This window comes from Callionymus lyra, chromosome 12 (assembly GCF_982586985.1).
Source record: "Callionymus lyra chromosome 12, fCalLyr1.hap1.1, whole genome shotgun sequence".
Taxonomy (NCBI): Eukaryota; Metazoa; Chordata; class Actinopteri; order Syngnathiformes; family Callionymidae; genus Callionymus; species Callionymus lyra.
Genome location: NC_141829.1, coordinates 4,928,860 through 4,956,148, shown reverse-complemented (window position 1 = coordinate 4,956,148; position 27,289 = coordinate 4,928,860). Strand labels below are relative to the sequence as shown.

Sequence of the window (27,289 nt, the reverse complement as noted above, 5' to 3'; positions counted from 1 at the left end):
CTCTTTGATACTGAGTAGGTCTTGTGTTCTGGTTCTCAAGAAGACACGCCAGGTAGAGCAGTGAGTAGACTTGAAGGTGCCAGATAGAAGAAGATGACCAATGACTCTTAGGGTCCGAAGACTTACTGTGGCAGCCATTGTCATTGAAAGGAGGACGACAAGATTCCTACCTTCATTTCATTCATTCATTGTCTACGGCTTTATTCCTTACCGGGGTCATAGAAAGACTGGAGCCTGTCCCAGTATCATAGGGCGAGAGGCAGGGGACACCCTGGACAGGACGCCAGTCTGTCTCAGGACACACAAAGACAGACAACCATTCACACACACACTCATACCTACGGACAATTTCCCTCAAGTTATCAATCTACTGCTGTATTTTTTTTGGAATGTGGGAGAAAACCGGAGTTCCCGGAGCAAACCTGAGCAACACTTAATGGAATTCTTAAGTAGCATATTTTTATCATAATAATATAAAACGGCAAAACTTTTGATAAATCTATAAAATGTAATTCAAGACCTTATAATAGCTTATACTTTGCAATAGTGATGGTGTGATGAAGCTTCATGATGCAGTGTCGTTATTCTCAAAGACCACAAATATTTTCCTTTGTTTTTAACAACTTTTATAATGAAACATGACATCGTTTTTTTAACTGATGGCGCCACCTACTGACCTCTGAACAATACGACGCCCACAAAACTCTGCAGCCAGAATTCTGAGCCGCTCTAGTAGAAGAACTCACATTTCTCCTTCAAACTCTTCACTGGCTGCTCTAGTAGAAGAACTCACATTTCTCCTTCAAACTCTTCACTGGCCGCTCTAGTAGAAGAACTCACATTTCTCCTTCAAACTCTTCACTGGCCGCTCTAGTAGAAGAACTCACATTTCTCCTTCAAACTCTTCACTGGCCGCTCTAGTAGAAGAACTCACATTTCTCCTTCAAACTCTTCACTGGCCGCTCTAGTAGAAGAACTCACATTTCTCCTTCAAACTCTTCACTGGCTGCTCTAGTAGAAGAACTCACATTTCTCCTTCAAACTCTTCACTGGCCGCTCTAGTAGAAGAACTCACATTTCTCCTTCAAACTCTTCACTGGCCGCCAGTTTCTTTCAGGATCATTTGAAAATTCTGGTTCTTACTTTCATATCTATTCATGGTCAGACCTTCCATCAGTGATCTGATCCAGACTTACACCCCAGATCTAAACAATATGACACCGAAGCTTCGTCAGTCCAGCACTACTTTTCAGCGCAAAAATACTTAGATAAGCTCATTAGAAGATAAAACTAAGGATAAAAAAAGCCAGTTTTAATCAAGAGATTGTTGCATTTTTAACACCAACTTTAGACTGACTTTAAAGCAACACTACGTAACATTGTTTTCCATTTCCTGCAGTAATTAGTTGCATTTTGAAAACGAGGATGGTCCAAGAATCGTGCCATTCATTTATTTTCTACAACTTAGTCCCTTATAGGGGTCGCGGGGGGAGGTTATCCCAGTTTATTAGGGCGAGAGGCGGGGGACACCCTGGACAGGACGCCAGTCTGTCTCAGGACACACAAAAACACACAACCATTCGCACACACACTCATACCAGCGAACCAAAAACCTTCTTGCTGTGAGGCGATCTAACCACTGCACCACCGTCATTCAAAACGTAATAAATATAAATAAATATAAATGATTTCATGTATAGAGAAACAAACATTAGTATTTAGAAAGTAGCAACTTCTCTTAGCAGCTTAAATGAACTCATAAGAATAACGTGGTTGAATAAAGCGGTTTATTAAGTTATAAACCGCTTTATTCAACCACAGATTTTGAAATATACTTTCTAATTTTGGAAATATAACGACTAACACGACTCTACAGCTTTTTATTTTGATTTGTGTCGTTCATTACGGAGGCAGAGTTTCTACTCTGACTCTCTGGGAAAAATCCTCGAGAAGATAAAACGAAGGAGCCTCGGGTCGAATCTTTTGAAGTCGCATGAAACACCGATGTTAGTTTAACGTTCACCAAAAACTACATCCACTAATATCTGGAGCTGTGCAAACAAGCCATCAAGATAATACCTCAAAAGGATTTGTATTTCCATCAGTACTTCTTCATGTCGCAGGGATTTGAACTGATGAAGTTCTTAGAACTTGCTGTACAAAGGTGTTTGAACCTATTTGTGGTAATTACTGTTGTCGTTTGGAAAGATAGTACCTTTGGATTTCGTACTGACGATAGAAGTTGGTACTACTGAAGGCACAAAGTAGTTGTACTGCTTAACATTAGCCACATATCATCTAAATGAAAATAGTATCCTCGTTCTTATATTTCGGTCATTTACTCATCACCGGCGTGTACGAGCAACAAAAATACATGTTTTTGCCAATAGTTATTACACACATCATCTGAATTTAAATACTTTTTCCAAGTTGCATGATTCAGTTTAACTTCATGTTCACTGATTTATCTGATAACAGTAATTATTCTGTTCAATTATTAACAATGTTCTAATGAGGTCGGAAACAACCCACAGTTGAGTGATACTTTAAAGTACTTTAAGTAACCCACAGTTGAGTGATACTTTAAAGTACTTTAAGTAACCCACAGTTGAGTGATACTTTAAAGTACTTTAAGTAACCCACAGTTGAGTGATACTTTGAAGTACTTTAAGTAACCCACAGTTGAGTGATACTTTAAAGTACTTTAAGTAAACCCACAGTTGAGTGATACTTTGAAGTACTTTAAGTAACCCACAGTTGAGTGATACCACCGTTGAGTGATACTTTAAAGTACTTTAAGTAACCCACAGTTGAGTGATACTTTAAAGTAATTTAAGTAACCCACAGCTGAGTGATACTTTAAAGTACTTTAAGTAACCCACAGTTGAGTGATACTTTAAAGTACTTTAAGTAACCCACAGCTGAGTGATACTTTAAAGTACTTTAAGTAACCCACAGTTGAGTGATACTTTAAAGTACTTTAAGCAACCCACAGTTGAGTGATACTTTAAAGTACTTTAAGTAAACCCACAGTTGAGTGATACTTTGAAGTACTTTAAGTAACCCACAGTTGAGTGATACCACCGTTGAGTGATACTTTAAAGTACTTTAAATAACCCACAGTTGAGTGATACTTTAAAGTACTTTAAATAAGCCACAGTTGAGTGATACTTTTAAGTACTTTAAGTAACCCACAGTTGAGTGATACTTTAAAGTACTTTAAGTAAGCCACAGTTGAGTGATACTTTAAAGTACTTTAAGTAACCCACAGTTGAGTGATACTTTAAAGTACTTTAATTAACCCACAGTTGAGTGATACTTTAAAGTACTTCAAGTAACCCACAGTTGAGTGATACTTTAAAGTACTTCAAGTAACCCACAGTTGAGTGATACTTTAAAGTACTTTAAGTAACCCACAGTTGAGTGATACTTTAAAGTACTTTAAGTAACCCACAGTTGAGTGATACTTTAAAGTACTTTAAGTAACCCACAGTTGAGTGATACTTTAAAGTACTTTAAGTAAACCCACAGTTGAGTGATACTTTGAAGTACTTTAAGTAACCCACAGTTGAGTGATACTTTGAAGTACTTTAAGTAACCCACAGTTGAGTGATACTTTAAAGTACTTTAAGTAAACCCACAGTTGAGTGATACTTTGAAGTACTTTAAGTAACCCACAGTTGAGTGATACTTTAAAGTACTTTAAGTAAACCCACAGTTGAGTGATACTTTGAAGTACTTTAAGTAACCCACAGTTGAGTGATACCACCGTTGAGTGATACTTTAAAGTACTTTAAGTAAGCCACAGTTGAGTGATACTTTAAAGTACTTTAAGTAACCCACAGCTGAGTGATACTTTAAAGTACTTTAAGTAGCCCACAGCTGAGTGATACTTTAAAGTACTTTAAGTAACCCACAGCTGAGTGATACTTTGAAGTACTTTAAGTAACCCACAGTTGAGTGATACTTTAAAGTACTTTAAGTAACCCACAGTTGAGTGATACTTTAGGGTACTTCAAGTAACCCTCAGTTGAGTAATACTTTAAAGTACTTTAAGTAACCAAGAGTTGAGTGATACTTTAAAGTACTTTAAGTAACCCACAGTTGAGTGATACTTTAAAGTACTTTAAGTAGCCCACAGCTGAGTGATACTTTAAAGTACTTTAAGTAACCAAGAGTTGAGTGATACTTTAAAGTACTTTAAGTAACCCACAGCTGAGTGATACTTTGAAGTACTTTAAGTAACCCACAGTTCAGTGATACTTTAAAGTACTTTAAGTAGCCCACAGTTGAGTGATACTTTAAAGTACTTTAAGTAACCCACAGTTGAGTGATACTTTAAAGTACTTTAAGTAGCCCACAGTTGAGTGATACTTTAAAGTACTTTAAGTAACCCACAGCTGAGTGATACTTTAAAGTACTTTAAGTAACCCACAGTTGAGTGATACTTTAAAGTATTTTAAGTAAACCCACAGTTGAGTGATACTTTAAAGTATTTTAAGTAAACCCACAGTTGAGTGATACTTTGAAGTACTTTAAGTAACCCACAGTTGAGTGATACCACCGTTGAGTGATACTTTAAAGTACTTTAAGTAACCCACAGTTGAGTGATACTTTAAAGTATTTTAAGTAAACCCACAGTTGAGTGATACTTTGAAGTACTTTAAGTAACCCACAGTTGAGTGATACCACCGTTGAGTGATACTTTAAAGTACTTTAAGTAACCCACAGTTGAGTGATACTTCAAAGTATTTTAAGTAAACCCACAGTTGAGTGATACTTTGAAGTACTTTAAGTAACCCACAGTTGAGTGATACTTTGAAGTACTTTAAGTAACCCACAGTTGAGTGATACCACCATTGAGTGATACTTTAAAGTACTTTAAGTAACCCACAGTTGAGTGATACTTTAAAGTACTTTAAGTAAGCCACAGTTGAGTGATACTTTAAAGTACTTTAAGTAACCAAGAGTTGAGTGATACTTTAAAGTACTTTAAGTAAGCCACAGTTGAGTGATACTTTAAAGTACTTTAAGTACCCCACAGTTGAGTGATACTTTAAAGTACTTTAAGTAACCCACAGTTGAGTGATACGTTAAAGTACTTTAATTAACCCACAGTTGAGTGATACTTTAAAGTACTTCAAGTAACCCACAGTTGAGTGATACTTTAAATTACTTTAAGTAACCCACAGTTGAGTGATAATTTAAAGTACTTTAACTAAGCCACAGTTGAGTGATACTTTAAAGTACTTTAAGTAAGCCACAGTTGAGTGATACTTTAAAGTACTTTAAGTAACCCACAGTTGAGTGATACTTTAAAGTACTTCAAGTAACCCACAGTTGAGTGATAGTTTTATCCACCACCATTTAATCAATCATGTACTTTACTTAGTACAAATAAAATATGTTACAGTGCAGAAAAAACAATAATTTCTTAAGTGGAAACAAACGTTGTATGAGAAGAAATTACCCAGAAGGCAACGTTTCTTTACCTGTCATTCGGTGTTGAACTGGATCATCAATATTTAACAGTACCTTTAAGACTTAAATCTCGAAGTAAACATGGATCTTCCTCCTTCTCACGACCCGAGGTCTTCACTCGGAACCTTCTCCCCGACCACCGCGAACCCGAAGGCGTTCCTCAAACCTTCTCCGGGTTCCTTCAGAACTAACTAGTGGTATTCTCTTGGATCACTTGCTGCCAACAACACCAGACAATGGTGTCCTGAGATGGTAGTTCTGAACCTGAGATGGTAGTTCTGAACCTGAGATGGCAGTTCTGAACCTGAGATGGTAGTTCTGAACCTGAGATGGTAGTTCTGAACCTGAGATGGTAGTTCTGAACCTGAGATGGTAGTTCTGAACCTGAGATGGTAGTTCTGAACCTGAGATGGCAGTTCTGAACCTGAGATGGTAGTTCTGAACCTGAGATGGTAGTTCTGAACCTGAGATGGCAGTTCTGAACCTGAGATGGCAGTTCTGAACCTGAGATGGTAGTTCTGAACCTGAGATGGTAGTTCTGAACCTGAGATGGCAGTTCTGAACCTGAGATGGCAGTTCTGAACCTGAGATGGTAGTTCTGAACCTGAGATGGTAGTTCTGAACCTGAGATGGCAGTTCTGAACCTGAGATGGCAGTTCTGAACCTGAGATGGTAGTTCTGAACCTGAGATGGCAGTTCTGAACCTGAGATGGCAGTTCTGAACCTGAGATGGTAGTTCTGAACCTGAGATGGCAGTTCTGAACCTGAGATGGTAGTTCTGAACCTGAGATGGCAGTTCTGAACCTGAGATGGTAGTTCTGAACCTGAGATGGCAGTTCTGAACCTGAGATGGTAGTTCTGAACCTGAGATGGCAGTTCTGAACCTGAGATGGTAGTTCTGAACCTGAGATGGCAGTTCTGAACCTGAGATGGCAGTTCTGAACCTGAGATGGCAGTTCTGAACCTGAGATGGTAGTTCTGAACCTCAGATGGCAGTTCTGAACCTCAGATGGCAGTTCTGAACCTGAGATGGTAGTTCTGAACCTCAGATGGCAGTTCTGAACCCGAGATGGCAGTTCTGAACCCGAGATGGCAGTTCTGAACCTCAGATGGCAGTTCTGAACCTGAGATGGCAGTTCTGAACCTGAGATGGTAGTTCTGAACCTCAGATGGCAGTTCTGAACCTCAGATGGTAGTTCTGAACCCGAGATGGCAGTTCTGAACCTGAGATGGCAGTTCTGAACCTGAGATGGCAGTTCTGAACCTGAGATGGCAGTTCTGAACCTGAGATGGCAGTTCTGAACCTGAGATGGCAGTTCTGAACCTGAGATGGTAGTTCTGAACCTGAGATGGCAGTTCTGAACCTGAGATGGCAGTTCTGAACCTGAGATGGCAGTTCTGAACCTGAGATGGCAGTTCTGAACCTGAGATGGCAGTTCTGAACCTGAGATGGCAGTTCTGAACCTGAGATGGCAGTTCTGAACCTGAGATGGCAGTTATGAACCTGAGATGGTAGTTCTGAACCTGAGATGGCAGTTCTGAACCTGAGATGGTAGTTCTGAACCTGAGATGGTAGTTCTGAACCTGAGATGGTAGTTCTGAACCTGAGATGGTAGTTCTGAACCTGAGATGGCAGTTCTGAACCTGAGATGGTAGTTCTGAACCTGAGATGGTAGTTCTGAACCTGAGATGGCAGTTCTGAACCTGAGATGGTAGTTCTGAACCTGAGATGGTAGTTCTGAACCTGAGATGGCAGTTCTGAACCTGAGATGGTAGTTCTGAACCTGAGATGGTAGTTCTGAACCTGAGATGGCAGTTCTGAACCTGAGATGGTAGTTCTGAACCTGAGATGGTAGTTCTGAACCTGAGATGGCAGTTCTGAACCTGAGATGGTAGTTCTGAACCTGAGATGGTAGTTCTGAACCTGAGATGGTAGTTCTGAACCTGAGATGGTAGTTCTGAACCTGAGATGGCAGTTCTGAACCTGAGATGGTAGTTCTGAACCTGAGATGGTAGTTCTGAACCTGAGATGGCAGTTCTGAACCTGAGATGGTAGTTCTGAACCTGAGATGGTAGTTCTGAACCTGAGATGGCAGTTCTGAACCTGAGATGGTAGTTCTGAACCTGAGATGGTAGTTCTGAACCTGAGATGGCAGTTCTGAACCTGAGATGGCAGTTCTGAACCTGAGATGGCAGTTCTGAACCTGAGATGGTAGTTCTGAACCTGAGATGGTAGTTCTGAACCTGAGATGGCAGTTCTGAACCTGAGATGGTAGTTCTGAACCTGAGATGGCAGTTCTGAACCTGAGATGGCAGTTCTGAACCTGAGATGGGAGTTCTGAACCTGAGATGGCAGTTCTGAACCTGAGATGGCAGTTCTGAACCTGAGATGGCAGTTCTGAACCTGAGATGGCAGTTCTGAACCTGAGATGGTAGTTCTGAACCTGAGATGGTAGTTCTGAACCTGAGATGGTAGTTCTGAACCTGAGATGGCAGTTCTGAACGACCCAAAATAATATTTCTTGAATTCTGTTCGAAACGAACGCGGCCATGTCTGCGAATTGGAAGGTTTTTGAGTTCATTAGCAAAATGACTCCTGGAGCAAAGTTTGGATGAATAACAAAATGTTGGAGACGTTTATGCGACAAACACACTTTATTCAAGACTTTAGTCACGACGACCAAACTGAAAATTAAAAATACACAAGAACACAATTGATAACTTCAAGTTGAACTAGTGTGTGTGCGTGTGTGTGTGTGTCTGTGCATGTGTGTGTTGTTGTGATGTGTGACTCTATTGTATCATCAGTGTGTGTGTGTTGTTGTGGTGTGTGACTGTATTGTATCATCAGTTTGTGTGTGTTGTTGTGATGTGTGACTCTATTGTATCATCAGTGTGTGTTGTTGTGGTGTGTGACTCTATTGTATCATCAGTGTGTGTGTGTGTTGTTGTGGTGTGTGACTGTATTGTATCATCAGTTTGTGCGTGTTGTTGTGGTGTGTGACTCTATTGTATCATCAGTGTGTGTTGTTGTGATGTGTGACTCTATTGTATCATCAGTGTGTGTGTGTTGTTGTGGTGTGTGACTGTATTGTATCATCAGTTTGTGTGTGTTGTTGTGATGTGTGACTCTATTGTATCATCAGTGTGTGTTGTTGTGGTGTGTGACTCTATTGTATCATCAGTGTGTGTGTGTGTTGTTGTGGTGTGTGACTGTATTGTATCATCAGTTTGTGCGTGTTGTTGTGATGTGTGACTCTATTGTATCATCAGTGTGTGTTGTTGTGATGTGTGACTCTATTGTATCATCAGTGTGTGTGTTTTGTTGTGATGTGTGACTATATTGTATCATCAGTGTGTGTGTTGTGTGACTGTATTGTATCATCAGTGTGTGTGTTGTGTGACTGTATTGTATCATCAGTGTGTTGTTGTGATGTGTGACTCTATTGTATCATCAGTGTGTGTTGTTGTGATGTGTGACTCTATTGTATCATCAGTGTGTTGTTGTGATGTGTGACTCTATTGTATCATCAGTGTGTGTGTTGTTGTGTAACTCTATTGTATCATCAGTGTGTGTGTGTGTGTGCGTGTTGTTGTGATGTGTGATTCTATTTTATCATCAGTGTGTGTGTGTGTTGTTGTGTGACTCTATTGTATCATCAGTGTGTGTGTGTGTTGTTGTGTGACTCTATTGTATCATCAGTGTGTCTGTGTGTGTGCGTGTTGTTGTGATGTGTGATTCTATTGTATCATCAGTGTGTGTGTGTGTTGTTGTGTGACTCTATTGTATCATCAGTGTGTGTTTGAACAAAACTCCTTTTCATTGAAATATTGATATAGAAAATGATCTTAAGCTCCGCCCACTGAATACAGTTTATTTTTCTGGAGATGAAATCTTGTTGACCATAACCACACCCACTCTCCACCTCCAAGGGACTCGTTGTATAAAGAAAGCGGGGTGTGATTACAGCTTGAGGAGGATTATTACGTCATAATAGACTCTCGTAACCTCTCGTTCGTCCAGATTTCAGAGCAACTTTATATTAAGTAATAAAGTGTAAAACATGGTCATGATGAGAAGTTACTGCGTCTTGAAGAACATTTACTACATGAGAGGAGAGTTTCAGACTAGTTGCCCTTTTAGAACTTCCTGTGACCTTTCATTTCAGGACTAGGTATCTAAGTCCAAACCTTAAAACTCCTTATACTAATTATTAACGCTACTCAGTTACTCAGTTACTAAGTTACTAAGTTATTAAGGGTTAACTTTGTTTTAAAGCGGCAATATATAAGATTGGACAGAATTTGAGATAAGACTGTCTTCCCCTGGTGGTGTCAGAACAATTTCGATCAATACTGCAACGTCGATCAATACTGTCACATACGGCGTGAACATGTGTCAACAGAACGAATCTAAAAACTCAAGATTTCATCTCCAGAAAAACAAAGAGTTTTCAGTAGGCGGAGCTTAAGATCATTTTCTAATGTCAATATTTCAGTGAAAAGAGTCATTTTTATTTACTCTAATGATTTCAGTGACTCTTGTTGTCCTTCATTGACGTGCTGAGAGGCTGATGTACGTCCATGTTCTTCTCAGCAGATGCTGAACGTTCTGATCCATTAAGGCTCACGTGTAACTCCAGCCTCGACTCTCTTAAGTGCAGAACGTGGTCGAGACCAGAGATCCGTGCACGAGTGTCGGCGAGGATCTGGTCCGTGCGGCTGCGTCCGTGAAACCGCGGCGAGTGTGAAACCAGAAGCTGTTGTGTTGATGACGAGGCTCGTGAGGACGTCTGACCGCAGAGTCTTGTTGGCCTTTAGCTCCAGGTCTCCTCTGATTGGCTGATAGCTTCCTCGACTCTGTTACCACATGATGTAGAGACTTCAGTGCTGGACGTGAAACGACTTCTGCTCGAGGGTCTTCACTTCCTGCTCACTTCCTGCTCACTATCAATCTTTAGACTAGTCACATTATTGTGGGGGTGTGTGTGTGCGTGTGTAAGTGTGTGTGTAGGTGTGCGTGTGTGTGTGTGTGCGTGTGTGTGTGTGTAAGTGTGTGTGTGTGTGTGTGTGTGTGTAAGTGTGTGTGTGTGTAAGTGTGTGTGTGTGTGTGTAAGTGTGTGTGTAGGTGTGTGTGTGTGTGTAAGTGTGTGTGTAGGTGTGTGTGTATGTGCGTGTGTGTGTAAGTGTTGTGTGTGTGTGTGTGTGTGTGCGTGTAGGTGTGTGTGTGTGTAAGTGTGTGTGTAGGTGTGTGTGTGTGTGTAAGTGTGTGTGTGTGTGTAAGTGTGTGTGTAGGTGTGTGTGTGTGTGTAAGTGTGTGTGTGTGTGTAAGTGTGTGTGCGTGTGTAAGTGTGTGTGTAGGTGTGCGTGTGTGTGTGTGTGCGTGTGTGTGTGTGTAAGTGTGTGTGTGTGTGTGTGTGTGTGTGTGTAAGTGTGTGTGTAGGTGTGTGTGTGTGTGTAAGTGTGTGTGTAGGTGTGTGTGTATGTGCGTGTGTGTGTAAGTGTTGTGTGTGTGTGTGTGTGTGTGCGTGTAGGTGTGTGTGTGTGTAAGTGTGTGTGTAGGTGTGTGTGTGTGTGTAGGTGTGTGTGTGTGTGTAAGTGTGTGTGTAGGTGTGTGTGTGTGTGTAAGTGTGTGTGTGTGTGTAAGTGTGTGTAAGTGTGTGTGTGTGTGTGTGTGTGTGTGTGTGTGTGTGTGTGTAAGTGTGTGTGTAGGTGTGTGTGTAGGTGTGTGTGTGTGTAAGTGTGTGTGTAGGTGTGTGTGTAGGTGTGTGTGCATCTCAGTTATACTTTTAGTTCTTCAGAACTGAAACAAAAGAAGGGGTGAAGAGGAAGAGAAGTAAAACAAATCCATAAAAACAAATCACAACTGTATTACAATACTATTACTACATTAATTGCTCACCAACCAACCAGTTCTTGACTGTAATAATGAACGACAGGAGACCATCTTTTTTCAAACAAAGGGACTTTAAGCTGCAGTTGGTCATTTTTTTTACATCTGGTAAACTTTAGTTTCTATTTCCATTGATCCAATGTTGGCAGGTTTATTTTCATCCAGTGGATTGTGATCATTTTTCTTGCAGTTAACAACAGTATGTGTAGTAAATAAAGTTATGATTTTTAACAAACTTTTCTTCACTTTATATATATATTATATATTTGTCGACTAAGTTACACAATCATATGCACAACATGTATGAATAAATGTATGAATTCATAAATACGTAACAAAATGTATAAATATTTAACAAAATATATAAATCCATAAATAAGTGTGTGGATTAATATCAATATAAGTCATTTATACATTTAGACTTTTATTTATACATTTTGTCTTCTATATAGTAGGTGTTTATACATTTTGACATTCTTTCATTCTGACATTTTGTTTTCCATATGCAAATGAAGTGGGCGGGACGAACATCAGTCTAAGGCAGTGATTGGTTGAACAGTTAAAACAAACTAAAGCAATAGATGTCGATCAAAACTATGGCTACTGCAGCAACTGACAAAAAAATGACAATAATGGCGCCACCTACTGACCTCTAAACAACATGACACTGTTTCGTGAAGCTTCATCAGCACATCACTACGTACAAGTGACCTTCAGATGACCTTTAGGTATCAAGATGGAATTCTAGAACATATTATCACTTGGAAATTCTTTGGAAACCAAAGCCTGAGAAGCCATCAGATGTTGAAGAATCACAATCGTTGATGTTTCTTTTTAAGCTAACGAGAGACATCTTAAGATTATAAAAGCATCATCTTGCAATGCATCGTGGGTCAAAAAAGAAAAGCAGATCGACTAACCTCCGTTCTCGTCGAAGGTTCATGTACACCGACTGGGCCGACCGGGACAACGCCGAGACCCGCAGGAAAACCCTGGTGGCGCTGTTCACGGATCACCAGTGGGTGGCGCCGGCCATCGCCACCGCCGACCTCCACGCTCAGTACGGGTCGCCGACCTACTTCTACTCCTTCTACCACCACTGTCAGAGCGAGGCCACGCCCCCCTGGGCCGACTCGGCGCACGGAGACGAGGTGAGGGTTTGGTTCCCGGACCAGGTTCACGGACTTTCATTTAAAACGTATTTGGTAACATGGAAAACACGGTCACTCAGCAAGATATTATTGAAGAAAGAAGCAGCAAATCAAAAAGTATTCTCTGGATTCTTGGTCTTCTTTGTCGAGTCAACTCTTGACTAATAACTATTTTATTTATTTATAACTAAAAACATCTTTGTTCATAGTATTTCTGGGTATATATATCACTCATGTCCTTGTCATAACAGAACTAACTTGACTCTATAATATAGATTTTAACATTTATTGTCTTTTATCATGGAGTATTTTTAAGAAATGGAGGTTCGTTGTCACATCTGTAATAATTATAATTTATTTATTTATTGGTATTTAATATTTTATATGGATACAAAACTAACATTTTATATATTTTTGAATTATATATATTTTCTTTGCCAAACTTTTAACGTATGCCTAATGGACTTCAAAAGATGTTTTCCTTATTTTAGTTTAGTTTTCCAACATACGCATAAAAAAACAAAAGGACGATAAAAACCTAGCTTAGCTTAGCTTAGCATTAGCTTAAACTCAAGTTTTAAAGTGAAAGTTTCACTCATTCTCTACTCTTATGTCGACTAATGTTGGATTATTTTATAGAGTAATCTGTTCTTTTTAGAGTTATAGACAGACATGTTTGTTCATTTTAATGTAGCTCATGAACTTCATCCAAAAGACGCTTAAAAACAGCCAAATACCTCCATATTGCTCGACTCTAACTTCCTCTTGAATTGAAGCCGCGACATCGAATTGTTCCAGAGAAAATTAAACAATTCTATATTTTACACTCGTTTGTAGGAGTTTTAATAACAGCGTAACATCGATGTAAACAGGAAGTTCTCCGGGTAAATATCGCGAGCACTTCCAGTGTAGACAGTCGACTGTATTAGCTCCGGTAGCAATATTTACCCGGAGTACTTGTAGTGTTTATATCACTTCTTTTAACTTCTTTTTAATTCTTTAGACGTCTTCCACGAACAAGATTTACGGAGGTATTTGGATGTTTTTACGTGTTTTTATTTGGACGAAGACAACTGAGCTCCAGTCGCTACATTAAAATGAACAAACATTTTTGCCTATTACTCTAAAAAGAACAGATTAGTCTGAAAATCATCCAACATTAGTCGACATAAGAGTAGAGAATGAGTGAAACTTTAAAACTTGAGTTTAAGATAGCTTTCTCTACATTAAAATGAACAAACATTTTGGTCTATGACTCTAAAAAAAGAACACATTACTACTTATTAAATGATCCAACATTAGTCAACATGAGAGTAGAAAATGAGTGAAGTTTGGGTGAAATTACGGTCCATCCATCCATCGTCCAATCTCTTCAACCGACCATTTGCCCCCTTTTCCCCTGGATTTAAGGGGTATACGGAGGAAGTAGGGGAGCCTGAAGAAAGGGGGTTGGACCCTCTGGTCATAATGTTTGATTTAATTTAGTTGTGTTGACTGATACTGATTAAAAAAACAGGATGAATTCGCCTCCAGCTGTTCGGAGACCACAGGACCAGATGGAGAGATTAAGTTTCCCTCTCTGGTTTGGAAGCGTCTGGAGACTTCTTCAGCGGAAGATGAAAATGAATCGTCAGGGGGGACGACGTTGTTCCTGCGCGATCCCGGGGAAAACATTCATTGATTGTGATTGTGTTTGTAGGTTCCGTACGTGTTCGGGGTCCCCATGGTGGGTCCAACCGACCTGTTCAACTGCAACTTCTCCAAGAACGACGTCATGCTGAGCGCCGTCGTCATGACTTACTGGACCAACTTCGCCAAGACCGGGTGAGTCTCCGTCCGAAGTCGCCGCTAACATCTTTATTAACACCCTTCAGCGCCAAAGTACTACGTTTCCAGAGTCTTTATCGCCGGTTTTCGCCGGAGTACGTTTTGACATATAATTAGAGGGCAGGGAGGAAACTGCACAGCTGTCGATGGGAAATGGGGGGAATCTGATTTCTGTCTCCGCGCGGAGGTCGGTTTTCTGGCAACGCCGCGACTCGTAAGAGCGGCGCCGCGCTGGACGAGCGCTCACTCCCGATCTATCCGCAACAAATCTCTGCCCCGGGGCGACGGCCAAGTTTGTGACATCATCCAGACGACAGGAAGTCTTTCTTTTTCCCCCCGAAATCCTCACCGACGGGAGAGGAGATGGAATCGCAAACACTTCCCAATCAAGTCCATCTTGAACCTCCAGGACAAGCTCTACTCCACGGTCGTGTTCGCTGGCTACCTTTCCAGGGTGTCCCTTGCCTCTTACCCCCACTGAGGGAAGTGGAAGGAAGTCGTTGCTTTTCGAGTTATAGACAAAAATATTTGTCTATTTCAATGTAGCGACTGGGGCTCAGTTGTTTTCGTCTTCATCTTCGTCCAAAAAGACACTTAAAAACATCCAAATACTGCTCGACTGTAACGTCCATCTTGTGTTGAAGCCTCGACATCAAGAAAATCCAGAGAAAATGAAACAATATTTTACTATTTTTCTATATTTTACCATCGTTTGTAGCAGAGTTTTAATAACAGAGTAACATTGATGTAAACAGGAAGTACTCGTGAGCGCTTCCAGTGTAGACAATCGACTGTATTTACTCTGGAAGCAATATTTACCCTTACTTGTTTTGATTGTTTAAGCGCTTTGTGACCCTGGTCTCGAAAAGCGCTATATAAATAAATATTACTTACTTACTTACTTACTTACTTCTACTTCTACAGTACTTCCTGTTTATATCACTTGTTATTCTTTAAACGCCTACAACAAACGGTTTACGGAGATATTTGGATATTTTTACGTGTCTTTATTTGGACGAAGATGAAGACAACTGAGCTCAAGTCGCTACATTAAAATGAACAAACATTTTGTCTTTCATCTTTCATTATCCTATCCTGTCCTTCCGATTTACGGCCAAGTTTGTGACATCATCCAGACGACAGGAAGTCTTTCTTTTTCGCCCCGAAATCCTCACCGACGGGAGAGGAGATGGAATCGCAAACACTTCCCAATCAAGTCCATCTTGAACCTCCAGGACACGCTCTACTCCGCGGTCGTGTTCGCTGGTTACCTTTCCAGGGTGTCCCTTGCCTCTTACCCGAAGTACCTCACCCTGCGACCCCCACTGAGGGAAGTGGAAGGAAGTCGTTGCTTTTCGAGTTATAGACAAAAATATTTGTTTATTTTAATGTAGCGACTGGAGCTCAGTTGTTTTCGTCTTCATCTTTGTCCAAAAAGACACTTAAAAACATCCAAATACTGCTCGACTGTAACGTCCTCTTGTGTTGAAGCCTCGACATCAGGGAAATCCAGAGAAAATGAAACAATTCTATACTTTACACTCGTTTTTAGCAGGAGTTTTAATAACAGAGTATCATTGATATAAACAGGAAGTACTCGCGAGTGCTTCCAGTGTAGACAGTCGACTGTATTTACTCTGGAAGCAATATTTACCCTTACTTCTACTTCTACAGTACTTCCTGTTTATATCACTTGTTATTCTTTAAACGCCTACAACAAACGGTTTACGGAGATATTTGGATATTTTTACGTGTCTTTATTTGGACGAAGATGAAGACAACTGAGCTCATGTCGCTACATTAAAATGAACAAACATTTTGTCTTTCATCTGTCATTATCCTATCCTGTCCTTCCGATTTACGGCCAAGTTTGTGACATCATCCAGACGACAGGAAGTCTTTCTTTTTCGCCCCAAAATCCTCACCGACGGGAGAGGAGATGGAATCGCAAACACTTCCCAATCAAGTCCATCTTGAACCTCCAGGACAAGCTTTACTCCACGGTCGTGTTCGCTGGCTACCTTTCCAGGGTGTCCCTTGCCTCTTACCCCCACTGAGGGAAGTGGAAGGAAGTCGTTGCTTTTCGAGTTATAGACAAAAATATTTGTCTATTTCAATGTAGCGACTGGGGCTCAGTTGTTTTCGTCTTCATCTTCGTCCAAAAAGACACTTAAAAACATCCAAATACTGCTCGTCTGTAACGTCCTCTTGTGTTGAAGCCTCGACATCAAGAAAATCCAGAGAAAATGAAACAATATTTTACTATTTTTCTATATTTTACCATCGTTTGTAGCAGAGTTTTAATAACAGAGTAACATTGATGTAAACAGGAAGTACTCATGAGCGCTTCCAGTGTAGACAATCGACTGTATTTACTCTGGAAGCAATATTTACCCTTACTTGTTTTGATTGTTTAAGCGCTTTGTGACCCTGGTCTCGAAAAGCGCTATATAAATAAATATTACTTACTTACTTACTTACTTACTTCTACTTCTACAGTACTTCCTGTTTATATCACTTGTTATTCTTTAAACGCCTACAACAAACGGTTTACGGAGATATTTGGATATTTTTACGTGTCTTTATGTGGACGAAGATGAAGACAACTGAGCTCAAGTCGCTACATTAAAATGAACAAACATTTTGTCTTTCATCTGTCATTATCCTATCCTGTCCTTCCGATTTACGGCCAAGTTTGTGACATCATCCAGACGACAGGAAGTCTTTCTTTTTCGCCCCGAAATCCTCACCGACGGGAGAGGAGATGGAATCGCAAACACTTCCCAATCAAGTCCATCTTGAACCTCCAGGACAAGCTCTACTCCACGGTCGTGTTCGCTGGCTACCTTTCCAGGGTGTCCCTTGCCTCTTACCCCCACTGAGGGAAGTGGAAGGAAGTCGTTGCTTTTCGAGTTATAGACAAAAATATTTGTCTATTTTAATGTAGCGACTGGAGCTCAGTTGTTTTCGTCTTCATCTTTGTCCAAAAAGACACTTAAAAACATCCAAATACTGCTCGACTGTAACGTCCTCTTGTGTTGAAGCCTCGACATCAAGAAAATCCAGGGAAAATGAAACAATATTTTACAATTTTTCTATATTTTACCATCGTTTGTAGCAGAGTTTTAATAACAGAGTAACATTGATGTAAACAGGAAGTACTCGTGAGCGCTTCCAGTGTAGACAGTCGACTGTATTTACTCTGGAAGCAATATTTACCCTTACTTCTACTTCTACAGTACTTCCTGTTTGTATCACTTGTTATTCTTTAAACGCCTACAACAAACAAGATTTACGGAGATATTTGGATATTTTTACGTGTCTTTATTTGGACGAAGACAACTGAGCTCAAGTCGCTACATTAAAATGAAAAAACATTTTGTCTTTCATCTGTCATTATCCTATCCTGTCCTTCCGATTTACGGCCAAGTTTGTGACATCATCCAGACGACAGGAAGTCTTTCTTTTTCGGCCCGAAATTCTCACCGACGGGAGAGGAGATGGAATCGCAAACACTTCCCGATCAAGTCAATCTTGAACCTCCAGGACAAGCTCTACTCCGCGGTCGTGTTCGCTGGCTACCTTTCCAGGGTGTCCCTTGCCTCTTACCCGAAGTACCTCACCCTGCGACCCCCACTGAGGGAATTGGAAGGAAATCGTTGTTTTTAAAGTTATAGACAAAATTATTTGTTCATTTTAATGAAGCGACTGGAGCTCAGTTGTTTTCGTCTTCATCTTCGTCCAAAAAGACACTTAAAAACATCCAAATACTGCTCGACTGTAACGTCCATCTTGTGTTGAAACCTCGACATCAAGAAAATCCAGAGAAAATGAAACAATATTTTACTATTTTTCTATATTTTACCATCGTTTGTAGCAGAGTTTTAATAACAGAGTAACATTGATGTAAACAGGAAGTACTCGTGAGCGCTTCCAGTGTAGACAGTCGACTGTATTTACTCTGGAAGCAATATTTACCCTTACTTCTACTTCTACAGTACTTCCTGTTTATATCACTTGTTATTCTTTAAACGCCTACAACAAACAAGATTTACGGAGATATTTGGATATTTTTACGTGTCTTTATTTGGACGAAGACAACTGAGCTCAAGTCGCTACATTAAAATTAACAAACATTTTGTCTTTCATCTGTCATTATCCTATCCTGTCCTTCCGATTTACGGCCAAGTTTGTGACATCATCCAGACGACAGGAAGTCTTTCTTTTTCGCCCCGAAATCCTCACCGACGGGAGAGGAGATGGAATCGCAAACACTTCCCAATCAAGTCCATCTTGAACCTCCAGGACAAGCTCTACTCCACGGTCGTGTTCGCTGGTTACCTTTCCAGGGTGTCCCTTGCCTCTTGCCTCATGTACCTCACCCTGGGACCCCCACTGAGGGAAGTGGAAGGAAGTCGTTGCTTTTCGAGTTATAGACAAAAATATTTGTCTATTTTAATGTAGCGACTGGGGCTCAGTTGTCTTCGTCTTCATCTTTGTCCAAAAAGACACTTAAAAACATCCAAATACTGCTCGACTGTAACGTCCTCTTGTGTTGAAGCCTCGACATCAAGAAAATCCAGAGAAAATGAAACAATATTTTACTATTTTTCTATATTTTACCATCGTTTGTAGCAGAGTTTTAATAACAGAGAAACATTGATGTAAACAGGAAGTACTCGTGAGCGCTTCCAGTGTAGACAGTCGACTGTATTTACTCTGGAAGCAATATTTACCCTTACTTCTACTTCTACAGTACTTCCTGTTTATATCACTTGTTATTCTTTAAACGCCTACAACAAACGGTTTACGGAGATATTTGGATATTTTTACGTGTCTTTATTTGGACGAAGACAACTGAGCTCAAGTCGCTACATTAAAATGAACAAACATTTTGTCTTTCATCTGTCATTATCCTATCCTGTACTTCCGATTTACGGCCAAGTTTGTGACATCATCCAGACGACAGGAAGTCTTTCTTTTTCGCCCCGAAATTCTCACCGACGGGAGAGGAGATGGAATCGCAAACACTTCCCGATCAAGTCCATCTTGAACCTCCAGGACAAGCTTTACTCCACGGTCGTGTTCGCTGGCTACCTTTCCAGGGTGTCCCTTGCCTCTTACCCCCACTGAGGGAAGTGGAAGGAAGTCGTTGCTTTTAAAGTTATAGACAAAATTATTTGTTCATTTTAATGAAGCGACTGGAGCTCAGTTGTTTTCGTCTTCATCTTCGTCCAAAAAGACACTTAAAAACATCCAAATACTGCTCGACTGTAACGTCCATCTTGTGTTGAAACCTCGACATCAAGAAAATCCAGAGAAAATGAAACAATATTTTACTATTTTTCTATATTTTACCATCGTTTGTAGCAGAGTTTTAATAACAGAGTAACATTGATGTAAACAGGAAGTACTCGTGAGCGCTTCCAGTGTAGACAGTCGACTGTATTTACTCTGGAAGCAATATTTACCCTTACTTCTACTTCTACAGTACTTCCTGTTTATATCACTTGTTATTCTTTAAACGCCTACAACAAACAAGATTTACGGAGATATTTGGATATTTTTACGTGTCTTTATTTGGACGAAGACAACTGAGCTCAAGTCGCTACATTAAAATTAACAAACATTTTGTCTTTCATCTGTCATTATCCTATCCTGTCCTTCCGATTTACGGCCAAGTTTGTGACATCATCCAGACGACAGGAAGTCTTTCTTTTTCGCCCCGAAATCCTCACCGACGGGAGAGGAGATGGAATCGCAAACACTTCCCAATCAAGTCCATCTTGAACCTCCAGGACAAGCTCTACTCCACGGTCGTGTTCGCTGGTTACCTTTCCAGGGTGTCCCTTGCCTCTTGCCTCATGTACCTCACCCTGGGACCCCCACTGAGGGAAGTGGAAGGAAGTCGTTGCTTTTCGAGTTATAGACAAAAATATTTGTCTATTTTAATGTAGCGACTGGGGCTCAGTTGTCTTCGTCTTCATCTTTGTCCAAAAAGACACTTAAAAACATCCAAATACTGCTCGACTGTAACGTCCTCTTGTGTTGAAGCCTCGACATCAAGAAAATCCAGAGAAAATGAAACAATATTTTACTATTTTTCTATATTTTACCATCGTTTGTAGCAGAGTTTTAATAACAGAGAAACATTGATGTAAACAGGAAGTACTCGTGAGCGCTTCCAGTGTAGACAGTCGACTGTATTTACTCTGGAAGCAATATTTACCCTTACTTCTACTTCTACAGTACTTCCTGTTTATATCACTTGTTATTCTTTAAACGCCTACAACAAACGGTTTACGGAGATATTTGGATATTTTTACGTGTCTTTATTTGGACGAAGACAACTGAGCTCAAGTCGCTACATTAAAATGAACAAACATTTTGTCTTTCATCTGTCATTATCCTATCCTGTACTTCCGATTTACGGCCAAGTTTGTGACATCATCCAGACGACAGGAAGTCTTTCTTTTTCGCCCCGAAATTCTCACCGACGGGAGAGGAGATGGAATCGCAAACACTTCCCGATCAAGTCCATCTTGAACCTCCAGGACAAGCTTTACTCCACGGTCGTGTTCGCTGGCTACCTTTCCAGGGTGTCCCTTGCCTCTTACCCCCACTGAGGGAAGTGGAAGGAAGTCGTTGCTTTTAAAGTTATAGACAAAATTATTTGTTCATTTTAATGAAGCGACTGGAGCTCAGTTGTCTTCGTCTTCATCTTCGTCCAAAAAGACACTTAAAAACATCCAAATACTGCTCGACTGTAACGTCCTCTTGTGTTGAAACCTCGACATCAAGAAAATCCAGAGAAAATGAAACAATATTTTACTATTTTTCTATATTTTACCATCGTTTGTAGCAGAGTTTTAATAACAGAGTAACATTGATGTAAACAGGAAGTACTCGTGAGCGCTTCCAGTGTACACAGTCGACTGTATTTACTCTGGAAGCAATATTTACCCTTACTTCTACTTCTACAGTACTTCCTGTTTATATCACTTGTTATTCTTTAAACGTCTACCACAAACAAGATTTACGGAGATATTTGGATATTTTTACGTGTCTTTATGTGGACGAAGATGAAGACAACTGAGCTCAAGTCGCTACATTAAAATGAACAAACATTTTGTCTTTCATCCGTCATTATCCTATCCTGTCCTTCCGATTTATCCGCAACAAATCTCCGCCCTGGGGCCAAGTTTGTGACATCATCGAGACGACAGGAAGTCCCCTAAATCCTCACCGACGGGAGAGGAGATGGAATCGCAAACACTTCCCAATGAAGTCCATCTTGAATCCAGAGGACACGTGGTCCTCCGTGGTCGTGTTCGCTGGCTACCTTTCCAGGGTGTCCCTTGCCTGTTGCCTCACGTACCTCACCCTGAGACCCCGACTGAGGGAAGTGGAAGGAAGTCATTGTCACACGGAATGTTTAGTCCACTTCAAAACCACCTTTGTCTCCTGAAGTCTCTGACAATCTTCTGCCGCTTCAACTCTCCACCTGTCTCGAGTCCGCCGCCTCTGATTGGCTGATGTTAACAGGTGTGGCAGGTGTGTTTGAGGAGCGTTAGATGAACAGTTCCAAGAGGAGAGAGAGAGCGAGTGCTGCAGTGCGAGGATCAGCTCTAATCCAGTCGTTTAATCAATATCAATATTTGAGAATATTAGGATTCAGTCGCAGCACAAGTGAGACACAGTAGAGTCTCTGACTCTCTCTTGTCTGCTCGTCCATTCATCTGTCCTCTCTCTCTCTCTCTCTCTCTCTCTCTCTCTCTCTCCATCCATTTGTCCTTATGTACATCCATCCTTTCATTCATCCGTCCTTATGTCCATCCATCTGTTCATCCATCAGTCCTTCCATATATTCTTCATAAATCCATCTTTCTGTCCATTTGCCATCCACCTTTCCTTCAATCAATACATACATTCATCCATCTTTCCTTCCATCCATCCATCATCTAGCCATCTATTAATCCATCTGTCCTTTGCTCCATCATCTATCGATCTATCTTCCCATTCATCTATCGGTCCTTACGTCCATCTATCTATCCATCCATCTGTCTTCGATCTATTCATCTATCTATCTAATTATCCAAATGCTCTTCTATCCATTCATCCACCTGTCTTTCCATCCATCCATCCATCCATCCATCCATCCATCCATCCATCCATCCATCCATCCATCCATCCATCCATCCATCCATCCATCCATCCATCCATCCATCCATCCATCCATCCATCCATCCATCCATCCATCCATCCATCCATCCATCCATCCATCCATCCATGAATCCATCCATCCATCCATCCATCCACCTGTCTTTCCATCCATCCATCCATCCATCCATCCATCCATCCATCCATCCATCCATCCATCCATCCATCCATCCATCCATCCATCCATCCATCCATCCATCCATCCATCCATCCATCCATCCATCCATCCATCCATCCATCCATCCATCCATCCATCCATCCATCCATCCATCCATCCATCCATCTATCCATCCATCCATCCATGAATCCATCCATCCATCCATCCATCCATCCATCCATCCATCCATCCATCCATCCATCCATCCATCCATCCATCCATCCACACGTACATACGTTCATCATCTAACATCTAACCATCTATCCGTCCATCTGTCCTTTCATCTATCATCTATTATCAATCCATACTCCCATCCATCCACAACCTAATCCCTTCATCCATCCTTTCATCTTCTCTCGTGTCTCTTCAGCTCATCGTTGATGTTCTGATGTTGCATCTCGTCTCATGATATCCTCGGTGGACCTTGTTTCGTCAAACATTCGCCGTCAAACATTACACAAACAGCAAAAAGTGCTGCGTCGTCACCAGAGCTGACCTGGATTCTCTCATCCACTCCCACCTGCTCCGCCGGGTCACAGGTGTCGCAGCTGCGTCCAAACATAACCGCGGCGCCTCCCGGCGAGCCAGCTCCGCTCCCGGCTGGACGAGCCCGGAAAACCCACCTCGGCGTCACCAAAACAAACACTTGCTCTGCACAGAGTTCCAGCTCGACTCACCTCTGACCGTCCGTGTGTCACGAGACCAACCGAGGCCAGGATCCGCCGAGACCACAGACGTCTGCCGTCTAGACCCTGATGGCTGACGCAGTCGTGTCGTGTCACAACGCTCGGAATTAAGGCCGGAGCCGCGCTACATTCTGACTGAAGCGATGAAAATCAAAGTGTCTCTAATGCCGCCGCCTCCGGCTCCTTCACACCAGTAATCAGTCTCTGGAGCATATTTCGCTATTGTCACCAGCAGCGCCGCGGAACCAGGCGGCCGAGGCGAGGGAACTTCAGAGAGGGCCTCAATTATGGATGCGTGACTCCGCGTGAGGAATGGATTTCCAGAGCAGCCGCTCTCCGTCGTGAAGATGTTGCGTTTGTGTGGGCGGACGCATCAGATCGTTTGTGTGCGTGTGACAGACACGCTTCACGCTCGCCGCCTTTCTTTGTTCTTCACGAGGTGTTGATTGACAAGCGAGCGCATATCATGAAACAGGAAGTCGTCATGGCGCCGACACGTCTTCCTGAACGAGGTGTTTGCCGCTGACGAGGGTTTTATTTAAACAAAGAACAGAAATCTTGGTTTAAACTCACACGCTTCACTTGTACAAGTAAGAAGGAAAAACACAGAGTTTACATGTCGTCCTGTTCCTGAAGCACAGAGCTGTTAGTTCGCTGTTGTGTCTTTGTTGCAGATTCACAAGTAGTTATTTATCTATTTATCTTGTTTGCTGCTGACGACAGTTTTACTTAAACAAAGAATATAAATCTTGGTTTAAACTCACACGCTTCACTTGTACAAGTAAGAAAGAAAAACACAGAGTTTACATGTCGTCCTGTTCCTGAAGCACAGAGCTGTTAGTTCGCTGTTGTATCTTTGTTGCAGTTTCACAAGTAGTTATTTATCTATTTATCTTGTTTGCTGCTGACGAGAGTTTTACTTAAACAAAGAATATAAATCTTGGTTTAAACTCATATGCTTCACTTGTACAAGTAAGAAGGAAAAACACAGAGTTTACATGTCGTCCTGTTCCTGAAGCACAGAGCTGTTAGTTCGCTGTTGTATCTTTGTTGCAGTTTCACAAGTAGTTATTTATCTATTTATCTTGTTTGCTGCTGACGAGAGTTTTACTTAAACAAAGAATATAAATCTTGGTTTAAACTCACATGCTTCACTTGTACAAGTAAGAAGGAAAAACACAGAGTTTACATGTCGTCCTGTTTCTGAAGCACAGAGCTGTTAGTTCGCTGTTGTGTCTTTGTTGCAGTTTCACAAGTAGTTATTTATCTATTTATCTTGTTTGCTGCTGACGAGAGTTTTACTTAAACAAAGAATAGAAATCTTGGTTTAAACTCACATGCTTCACTTGTACAAGTAAGAAGGAAAAACACAGAGTTTACATGTCGTCCTGTTTCTGAAGCACAGAGCTGTTAGTTCGCTGTTGTATGTTTGTTGCAGTTTCACAAGTAGTTATTTATCTATTTATCTTGTTTGCTGCTGACGAGAGTTTTACTTAAACAAAGAACAGAAATCTTGGTTTAAACTCACACACTTTACTTGTACAAGTAAGAAAGAAAAACACAGAGTTGACATGGCGTCCTGTTCCTGAAGCACATACCTGTTAGTTCGCTGTTGTATCTTTGTTGCAGTTTCACAAGTAGTTATTTATTTATTTATCTTGTTTGCTGCTGACGACAGTTTTACTTAAACAAAGAATATAAATCTTGGTTTAAACTCACACGCTTCACTTGTACAAGTAAGAAGGAAAAACACAGAGTTTACATGTCGTCCTGTTTCTGAAGCACAGAGCTGTTAGTTCGCTGTTGTGTCTTTGTTGCAGTTTCACAAGTAGTCATTTATCTATTTATCTTGTTTGCTGCTGACGAGAGTTTTACTTAAACAAAGAATAGAAATCTTGGTTTAGACTCACACGCTTCACTTGTACAAGTAAGAAAGAAAAACACAGAGTTTACATGTCGTCCTGTTTCTGAAGCACAGAGCTGTTAGTTCGCTGTTGTGTCTTTGTTCAGATTCACAAGTAGTTATTTATCTATTTATCTTGTTTGCTGCTGACGAGAGTTTTACTTAAACAAAGAATAGAAATATTGGTTTAAACTCACACGCTTCACTTGTACAAGTAAGAAGGAAAAACACAGAGTTTACATGTCGTCCTGTTCCTGAAGCACAGAGCTGTTAGTTCGCTGTTGTGTCTTTGTTGCAGATTCACAAGTAGTTATTTATCTATTTATCTTGTTTGCTGCTGACGACAGTTTTACTTAAACAAAGAATATAAATCTTGGTTTAAACTCACACGCTTCACTTGTACAAGTAAGAAAGAAAAACACAGAGTTTACATGTCGTCCTGTTCCTGAAGCACAGAGCTGTTAGTTCGCTGTTGTATCTTTGTTGCAGTTTCACAAGTAGTTATTTATCTATTTATCTTGTTTGCTGCTGACGAGAGTTTTACTTAAACAAAGAATATAAATCTTGGTTTAAACTCATATGCTTCACTTGTACAAGTAAGAAGGAAAAACACAGAGTTTACATGTCGTCCTGTTCCTGAAGCACAGAGCTGTTAGTTCGCTGTTGTATCTTTGTTGCAGTTTCACAAGTAGTTATTTATCTATTTATCTTGTTTGCTGCTGACGAGAGTTTTACTTAAACAAAGAATATAAATCTTGGTTTAAACTCACATGCTTCACTTGTACAAGTAAGAAGGAAAAACACAGAGTTTACATGTCGTCCTGTTTCTGAAGCACAGAGCTGTTAGTTCGCTGTTGTGTCTTTGTTGCAGTTTCACAAGTAGTTATTTATCTATTTATCTTGTTTGCTGCTGACGAGAGTTTTACTTAAACAAAGAATAGAAATCTTGGTTTAAACTCACATGCTTCACTTGTACAAGTAAGAAGGAAAAACACAGAGTTTACATGTCGTCCTGTTTCTGAAGCACAGAGCTGTTAGTTCGCTGTTGTATGTTTGTTGCAGTTTCACAAGTAGTTATTTATCTATTTATCTTGTTTGCTGCTGACGAGAGTTTTACTTAAACAAAGAACAGAAATCTTGGTTTAAACTCACACACTTTACTTGTACAAGTAAGAAAGAAAAACACAGAGTTGACATGGCGTCCTGTTCCTGAAGCACATACCTGTTAGTTCGCTGTTGTATCTTTGTTGCAGTTTCACAAGTAGTTATTTATTTATTTATCTTGTTTGCTGCTGACGACAGTTTTACTTAAACAAAGAATATAAATCTTGGTTTAAACTCACACGCTTCACTTGTACAAGTAAGAAGGAAAAACACAGAGTTTACATGTCGTCCTGTTTCTGAAGCACAGAGCTGTTAGTTCGCTGTTGTGTCTTTGTTGCAGTTTCACAAGTAGTCATTTATCTATTTATCTTGTTTGCTGCTGACGAGAGTTTTACTTAAACAAAGAATAGAAATCTTGGTTTAGACTCACACGCTTCACTTGTACAAGTAAGAAAGAAAAACACAGAGTTTACATGTCGTCCTGTTTCTGAAGCACAGAGCTGTTAGTTCGCTGTTGTGTCTTTGTTCAGATTCACAAGTAGTTATTTATCTATTTATCTTGTTTGCTGCTGACGAGAGTTTTACTTAAACAAAGAATAGAAATATTGGTTTAAACTCACACACTTTACTTGTACAAGTAAGAAAGAAAAACACAGAGTTTACATGTCGTCCTGTTCCTGAAGCACAGAGCTGTTAGTTCGCTGTTGTATCTTTGTTGCAGTTTCACAAGTAGTTATTTATCTATTTATCTTGTTTGCTGCTGACGAGAGTTTTACTTAAACAAAGAACAGAAATCTTGGTTTAAACTCACACACTTTACTTGTACAAGTAAGAAAGAAAAACACAGAGTTTACATGTCGTCCTGTT

At 40.5% G+C, this 27,289-nt stretch overlaps 1 protein-coding gene across 2 annotated transcripts in view; it reads left to right on the top strand.

Annotated features, from left to right (window-relative positions):
- The window catches only part of LOC148068040 (neuroligin-4, X-linked-like), a 62,746-nt gene that overhangs the window by 28,101 nt on the left and 7,356 nt on the right, over positions 1-27,289 (top strand). For both annotated transcript variants that reach the window (XM_087803462.1, XM_087803463.1), the window contains exons 6-7: positions 12,312-12,525; positions 14,225-14,349. In XM_087803462.1, coding sequence (XP_087659588.1) covers positions 12,312-12,525; positions 14,225-14,349 — 339 coding nt within the window. The remainder of the gene's footprint in view (positions 1-12,311; positions 12,526-14,224; positions 14,350-27,289) is intronic.